Below are 8,888 nucleotides of genomic sequence, written 5' to 3'. Positions count from 1 at the left end.
CTTTGGATTGATTCGCTGAGGCAGTTTATTAAAACCGATAAATCTTTTCCTTCTAGGTATAAAAGAAGATCGTCTGCATACAATAACATTTTAATTCGTGATTTAAAATCTCAAAAATGGAAAACTGACGAACATTTGAGAAATAACATTTTGCAATTTAAAACTCCAAACATTCAACCGGATCACTATGCTCAGTACCAGTTGTAACTATTTAAATTTCTATTTGCGTATCGTTTATAAATAAAAAAAAGTTATGTCATTAATACTATTAACTATATCAGAATTCGTCTTTTCTATCAAAGATTTTGGCATGGCATAAGAAATTATTGTTTTGAGTGCACCACAGAAGTCGATTGACTTGACCCATATGAAAAAGTATTTTATAAAACCTAATATCAAGAGGCGTGTGCCTCTGAATTAAATTTGTTTTGAAACAAAGCTATGTGAACGCACCTAACCATTGACCTTGGCTTTTCATTCCAGTAGAAGATCGTTAGGAATGTTATTATTTTAAATAAATGCTATGATATACTAGTAACCAACCTTCGATTTTTGTATAATAAATGAACTCTGATCAGCAGAGTTCTTCAGTTTTTGGCCTAGCTGCCACATACATTGGAAGGCTTCTTCATTTTATGTTCCTATATAATCTATATAGTGCACATGTTTGGGTATAGTTGGAGAGATAATTTGTACATTAGTTGAGTACACTTTGATTTCATTATCGAAATTTATTCAATTAGTATTTTTTTCCAATTTGGTTTGTACTATTGACTATAATATCGCATTGCTAACCTGCTGTATTTCCCACTAGCTGATAGTATCAATCCATCAACCATCTAGAGATGGTTTTGTAATTAAAAAAAAAAATAAATTATTACATTACGTCAAACGAAAAGACCCTTTAAAAACCTCATGTTCCAATTGATATCGGTTTCAGCAAACACTGCAGAGTTCGCTGATCCCACTGGGGAAGCTGGAGGTGGGTCTCAAGCTGGAGAGGGCCTTGCTGTTCAAGGTACTGGCGGATCGGCTGGGTGTGCCCTGCGCCATGGTCCGCGGGCTGTACGCGGTGGCCTGGATCGAAGTGGAGGTGCCCCCTGTCCCCGGCGATCCCTACCCTGACCTCCCATGCCAGAAGATGCTGACCAATCATCTCGTCGATCTGGTCTTCAATCCTGGGAGGCTAGTGCCCCTTAACACCCAAGAGGCCAGTATCTACTGTGGTCAGCCCATGCCTGGTGTCATCGACAGGATGCCGCGTCACTTGGTCGACAGGAAGCCAGCTTGGATGATGGATACTGAGGACGCTGAGGATCCTCTCCGACATATTGAAATATACTAATGATTGCATTTTTAACATTTATTTTTGTATGAGCAAGATCCTCTAGATTAAAAGATCAAAACAAATATGCCACTAAATTGAATTTTTAATATAAGAAATAATACTTATACTTAAGAAATAATACTTTGGTAAAAGTATCGAAGCGAAGCACGTAATCGGCTGGTTAACATGAAATACATTAAAATTATCAATAGATTTTTTTTACTTCGATTCTTGTTCTTCCGATGTGTTGTTAATAATAATAATAATAATAACTTGCCAATCGAACTCTGAAAACTAGCTTTCTTCACCTTTTCATCATTTGTACCATTCCTACACTCTTCTTATTTATTTGTAGTATAGTTCGTTGCAATGTATTTAGTCTAGTTTAAAATATGGATGCTAGTTAAATGAATTAGGCCGATTTATACGAATTATAAATCGGCAATTTCGAGGCGTTGAACCCTCTTGGGGTTCAATATTGAAACAGTTGTCCTTGCAACTACCGTGCATCGATTAAGAACCAGCGTTGCACTAACTTTTCGAAACTTGGCACATTGTTCAGGACCTTCAACTCTATTTACACAAGACAGGACGAACGATTCGAGAATCTTTATGGAGTGTCTCACACAAAAATAAATTGAAAAAGATGTTTGGGTAATCACCAATCATCACACTAATAATTAGTGCATAATGTTTGTAATAGTGACTTATAATCTCTAAAGAACTATATAAAACGTTGATGAGGTATTTGATATTTGACCTTAGATTAATATGAGGAGAAGATCTTTATTTGTGTATTTTTTGCTGAACGCAATCCACAATCTTCTCCTCGTATATAAAACACTGTTTGATCCTTCTGTTTTTCACTATTTCTTCACTTTTTTAAATTTTTATTGTCATTATAAGATACCTTATGTTTTATAACTTGTTAGAGGATTTTTCCCCTTTTTTTTTTTTTATATATTTATTTTTATGGTCAGTTATTTTTATTTCATTATTATTTTTCACTAGAAGTTAGCAATCTTATAGTAAATGGTTTCAATTTATTTTTTCCCTTTTTATTTATTTATTTTTTTACATTTAAAACAAACATTATTGAATGTCATTAGTATTCATTTAAAAGTTTGTTTAAATGAATAATATTGACAATGTTAATTCTTAATTTTGTTTATTTAAATTACTCTAAGTTACGAAACCCCAGTTTCAATGCCTGTCTAATTATTCTAAAAAAATTTGTCTAAGAATAAATAAAGAATATTATTAAAGTTAATAATAATTTTTTTTTTTTAATGTAGACTTACGCAACTGAAGTATGGCGAACCAAAGGGTTAGTAAAGACTAAGATTGTTGGTTAAGGAATCTCCTTCATATCCTTGCGATGTTTTTCCTTGAATAAATTTTCTATAAATCTAAAATTGCTGGAGAACGTCACACGACTATGGATGTTGATAGTATAACAAGAAAATAGAGAAGAAACAATTAATACTATTAGAAGGCAGCATATGTTGGAATAGCATCATTGAAAAGATTATTAAGTAATAAAATATTTGTATTTATTTATTTACTAATATTTTTAATGCTGCACCCTTCGGCCATCTCTTTGGTTAGTTGACACTTTTGTATGGAATGTCTCCTTCTATCATAAAAAATGTACACCTTGGTTCCAGGGAATTATAGCATTATTTTTTTTAGTATCTTTAATTTCTTAAAATATATGTTTGGATTTGTCAATAATAACCCTTGGTGATACCATAATAGCTCAGATAGCCAACGGCGGAAAGAGTCGCAAGGACGTAGGAAGTTTGCGAGATGGCAATTATAATAAGGAAGCATAACGGAACTAGGCGAGACCTCGTCAGTTGTTACTGAAGGTCTGCTAATGAATGGAATTTATAGCTTCGAGTAATAGTGCCTTAAATTTGTATGTATGTGTTAGAATGATTGATTTCAAAATATTAGGAACGGCTTCCAACTATATTTTTTTAAAATCCGATTACTAAAAAGCCTTTCCATTAATAAAATATGGAATTTAATATCATACCAATAGTTTAAGGATCATATCCTCAACCAAAATTAAATAGCAATATGAAACTGCCTCATTTATACATACATTACACCAATCATTTAGTCACCATAGAAAACAATTTCTACCTGCACGAGATCTGCCTGGCCTCAATAGACTGATTTGATCAGACATGTTTTTGCACTTCAATTAAAAATAACGGCATTTAATTCATTAATTTATTTTTTTTGAACAATGAGTGAGTAAAGTTAAGCTAAGTTTACCAGAGTCAAGGATAAAAGAAAAGATGTAAGACAGACACGCCAATGAATGAAGAAAGAAAACAAGGAAGTAAGATCCATAAAGTATGAAACGATGATAATATTAATTGATCAACCCAAATTAATTATTCCATTAAAAAAAGTTCATTCAAAATAAAAATAGATACAGAACGTCTCAATTTGGCTAAGTTTAATAACTTTTTTTGTATCAAGTTTTATTTTTTTTGTGTATTTAATTTTATTGCTTTGGTTAAGATATATGTTAAAAATATAACTTAAAGTTCATTCTGTTCTTTATTTAAATCTATCCATACAGTCTACTACTCAATTATTTAAATTCCAGTACACTCATTTTCTTTTATAATCAGTCCTAAATCCCTTTTTTTCTTGTTCACATGAGTAATATATAATAATATAATATAAGCTAGGTCTTAACCTCATTGAAATGATTCGATAGGGCTTAAATAACGAATTTTTATAATACCTTCCCTAAAAGTACTATTATATTTTTTTACTTCATATAATTATCCATCTCTCATTATTAGCAGTAATATAAGATGGATAAATATGAACTATTAAAGAACTTTATTCTTCACTCAAGGCGAAAGAAGAAGAAATATTTTCTCTGGCGGAAACAAGAGTAATATAGATGTATGATAAACCTTTGGAAACCCAAAGATTTGATATAAATATTTAGTGATTATTACCCTTCCAAATTTTTCTTTATTATAACAATTATTTACAATACACCAACATTTCAGAGTACTCGAAGGTCCTCAGGGCTGTTCTTATAAAACAAAAATATCCCATATAAACTGATGTCTCAAATCCATAAATTTTAAATTACTTCGGGAAACCACTAGCTCTAGGATCTCTATATTGGACAAAGATGCGAGAACTAGTGGTTTTCCAAATTAATTAAAATCTTTTAGTTTAAAAATTGGAAAAGTTAAAATTCATGGATTTAAGACATAGGAGCCAGGATGAGATGGGATATTTTTGTTATACCCCTATGAACCCTGATGACTAAGGAGTACTTCGAAACTTTGGTGTTAAGGAAAATTTGAAATGAAAATAATCACTAAATACTTGTATTATATTTTAAGTTTAACCTATACGAGGTAGAAACGTTGGTGTATGAATTGACCAAAGACTTAGGAATCTCTATTTCCCAAGCCTTTTTACCGAAAATCGTATTTCTTCAAATTCCTCTTTATGTTTTTTTTTTTAAGTAACGAATATATTTTGTATATATGTCCTCTTTCTCTGGCTGTATGTTGACATTTTAATCCTGTTCATTCGTTTCGAGTCTTGTAGTGGAATTCACGATTAATGCTTCATTTTAAGTCGCACTAAAAAAAAAGAAATACTACAAAACTTGCAGAGCCCTCTGTATCTACGCAATACACTTCTTGGAAACATGTATAAGTTCGGCGGTTTCTTCTTTATATTAGTATGTCGGCGAATGACAAGGAGTTAGGTTTGTCATGAGCTGAGGTTACTATGTGTTAGAGGGGTCCAATATCTACATTCGCCTGTCCAACTCCACCGATGGGAGCGTAGTTCATATTTAATTTTTGTGCATTCGTCCATATATAAATTTAAGAGAAAATTAAAGTATACAACATTTCCTGTCAAATGTGTATATTCCTTTTAGTATTTGGCCAAACTGTGATGCTGTTTGATCGCGCTATAATAATAATCCGGTTGTTTTCAGAAAACAAATTCTTAGAAGTTAATTTTTTAACGATTCTTTTTGTTTTTTGAGGATACTTGATCCGCATTTTGCAATGAACAAATCATTGCTTAAGCTGTAGTACCTCGTAACTCCAAAAAACAAACTTTAAGCCATTTTATAAAATATTCGTAAATCTTCATTCTCGAAGACAGAAAATAATAAAGAGATATCTTACATGACTATGGTAAAGACATACCTCTAATCATGATTTTTCTTATTTATTTAAATCGTATTGTTGATTTCTTTACGTACTTTAAGTACAAGGTTTCACAGCTTAGGCGACGAAATGTCAGGTATGGTCAATATCGCAATGTTAGGTCCTGGGAAAATCAATTTGATAACAAAAGAGAAACGAAATAGCTCCTAAGCGTGCTCCAGCGGTGTCTTAGATTTACCAATGTTAATATTCAAGAAAAGTTTAGTTTTATAGTTATGAAGGAAATACTGACAAAAATCCCCTAATTCTAACTTTTTAAAATTCTTATTCTAAATACGGCGGCAGGCGAGGTGGTGTACTTGAAATTCCGATTTAGCACCCCAAAAACATTAGGAACCAACTGCTGAGGAAAAAAAAAATGTTTTTTACCGTAAACACTATATATGAAAAATTTACGTCAGGACTTTTATTTTAGCGTCATCTAACGTCGTAGCGCGTAAGCCAAAAATTAAATTTAGCATACGCATTTAGTAGGAAATTTAGTGTGGCAAACCAAAAATTAAGATGCAGCACCCTCAAAACGAGAAAAATCGTTGAGAAAATACTGCTTTGATTTTCCTGAAAAGACCCTTTTTGAACCTTAGTAGATGACTAGGCTAATAACTGAAAGTGCTGTAAAGCTAAAGTTTTGTTTGTTTTATTTTTGGAAAGTATGATAGAGGACTTTTCATGATATGGTACAGTGAGTCCATATCTTGAATACATCCTATCTTGAATAAAAACGAGGTAGGGAGGTGAAGAAAAGAAGTACTGTGGAGATCGTGGGTTGTTGAGATGCAGCAATGACCGCAACTATTCCTCCCCTGAGTTACAAATAGCCTTTGTGAGTAGCTAACCCTATTATAGTTGGAGCCAAGTTCTCATCGCTGACAAAGCAGTTAAATGTGAATCCTAAGGGACGGTCACGGACATAGGAACAGTCTGTAATTGATTTCAGCCATCTTTTTTTTTTCTTTTTGTTATCATCTTGTGGAATACAATAGTGGCTGCCTGCCTCTTCATAGCATTTTCTATTTCTATTTCCTGAGGTTTATTGTCCCGTGGGGTGGGTGGGCGCCTGCCTCTATGGCGTGGTTATATCTTCTTGCGAGACATCTTCAAGCAGGAGCGCTTGAAATACTTGCTTTCATGCCCCTTTTTCATTTTTTATGAATCGCATGGAATCGCATAAAGTTAAGTACATGGGAGTCGGTGTTTATTGTATTGGATACAAAATTAAAGAAATAATTTATTCATGGCCATGATGTTTCATTATAGATTCATTAGTAAAAAATACCTATATTTTTGTTTCCAATTTTTCTTCATTTCATAGTATAAGGTATTGTAATATATGTGCTAGTGAAGTAAGTGTGAGAAAACATGTTTGCGTGTGTGTATGAGTTAACAATTGATGTTAAGCTATCAACATGTACATCCTAACGACTGGCCAACACAAATGCCATTATTAAACCCTTTAAAGTAGGGGTGGCCAAAAAGTCGCGAAGCCAGTTTGGGATGATCGTCGATTGCTCGCAATGTCTGGGGTGGAATTTCGTGTACCATGGACTTTGAAACGATTGTAGAAGACAAAACTTTCAAGCAATAGTTTCAGATATAATTCATATGGATCAATAGTTGAAGTAAAAGCGTTTCTGCGAGCAGACGAACTGCAGGAGAACATAATGAACCCAAACAGAAATGATTGTCACCAGCTTCACCACATAATGTAACTTCTATTTATGAAACCATATTTTTATTGGTCGAGGAACGTTATAAAAAAAGATATAAAAGAATTATAATTTTGAAAAAGCAAAACTAGGAAATACTTATAAAACAGTCCAAATAATGAGTCAATTACGTTAAAAATCGACGATATAAAACAGTTTAAACAATCTCTCAATATTAATTAATATCGACCTACTTACCCCAAATCATAAATTAAAAATGACTTCCCTAAAGCTGGTTATGAACTAGACAAATCTAGATCAGCGAGCTATGATTGGACACGCCTAATGACCCTGAGCTCACATTACGTTTTACTGATGGGAAAGCTGCTTTCACCGCAAGGAAAAATACTTTTACTATGTGCAACAATGGTAATGGTGAAATTACTGATGCTGTCTTTTATGTTTTATATTTAAAATCCAATGGTCGTTTTCGAACAAAAAAAACAAACAAACATTTAATTTATAATCTTAAACACTTTCTTGAGACTGGTAATTTTTTTAAAAATAAATAATTTAATTTCTATTCACTATTATGCAGTATTCACATTAAAACCAAAATTAAATTCATTTATCACAGTCACTATTTGTTAAAATGTGTTGCGACTAAAATGGATAGAAAATAAATTATTTATTTTAAAACACACAAAACTTGAATTTCTTGTGCAAAATCGGACCTTGAAGTGTACCTATGCCAAAAAAAAAACCCAAAAACGAACCGTAATTGATATGAACATTTTTGTTGCTTTTCTAATACCTCTTTAAATTACCCGGCGTTTCTAAATTGTTTAAATAAGTCGATCGTCGGTTACCTCTAAAAAAGTCATTCATATTGCCATCTTCTCGGACCATTCCTCATGCGAAGACAAGACTGTTGAACCTAGAAGATCCGAATAGAATGCATAATGTGGCAGTGAAGACCCATTAACCAATGTAAGCCCAGTCACGTGACAGAGGCTTCGGCAGTTGCATGACAATCAGCAGGGAACGGAAACGCAATTGCTCAATGAATCGGAGAAAGTGAACCGACCGTTGTTGGTACCTTCATATTATTGGGAGTTGCTGGTGTTTGCTTATTATTGAACGTACAGCGAAACTTCTTTAACGGACACCCCTATATAATGGAATCCCCTCTTAATGGACAATTATATAAATGGTTAACAAGGTACTAAATTGAACATCTCCACTTTGATTGTGTACAGACATTTTATTCCTCAAAGTCATAAATTATGGATGTGAAAACTCCATTTCAGTAATGAATTTATGAGACATTTATTTTTGGAAAAGCTATAAAATAAAAGTTTCATAGTACTGTTTTTGATGAACATTAAAAAGTATTTTCGATATTGTTTATTAAATGTAAAGTATACATTTAATTATAAATTAATTTTTAAGTCACATTACTGAGAAAAATACATTATTATGAAATTCTATTTCGTATTAAAATAAATAAAAAGCAATCTTTCTATTTTATGTATAAGTTGGAAAATCTTTTCATTGTTGAAATATTTGTGTATTAGTTTTGAGAAAAGGAATATTTGGAAAAAAAAAAAATTGTTATAAATAAAGTGTTTTCCCTAAACAATTAATTATTTTTCTGTATATATTTACTATTATTCA

At 32.2% G+C, this 8,888-nt stretch overlaps 1 protein-coding gene across 1 annotated transcript in view; it reads left to right on the top strand.

The window, feature by feature from the left end:
• The window catches only part of LOC106690815 (armadillo repeat-containing protein 3), a gene marked incomplete at its 5' end in the record, with an annotated part of 25,150 nt that extends 23,790 nt beyond the window's left edge, over positions 1-1,360 (top strand). The window contains 1 exon segment of the mRNA XM_067046117.1: positions 941-1,360. Coding sequence (XP_066902218.1) covers positions 941-1,345 — 405 coding nt within the window.
• Positions 1,361-8,888: the final 7,528 nt, after the last annotated feature.

Source organism: Halyomorpha halys, unplaced genomic scaffold (genome assembly GCF_000696795.3).
Source record: "Halyomorpha halys isolate HHAL.00 unplaced genomic scaffold, Hhal_1.1 Scaffold1884.1, whole genome shotgun sequence".
Classification (NCBI taxonomy): domain Eukaryota; kingdom Metazoa; phylum Arthropoda; class Insecta; order Hemiptera; family Pentatomidae; genus Halyomorpha; species Halyomorpha halys.
The sequence above is the reverse complement of the archived record's forward strand: the minus strand, read 5'-3'. Positions and strand labels throughout refer to the sequence as shown.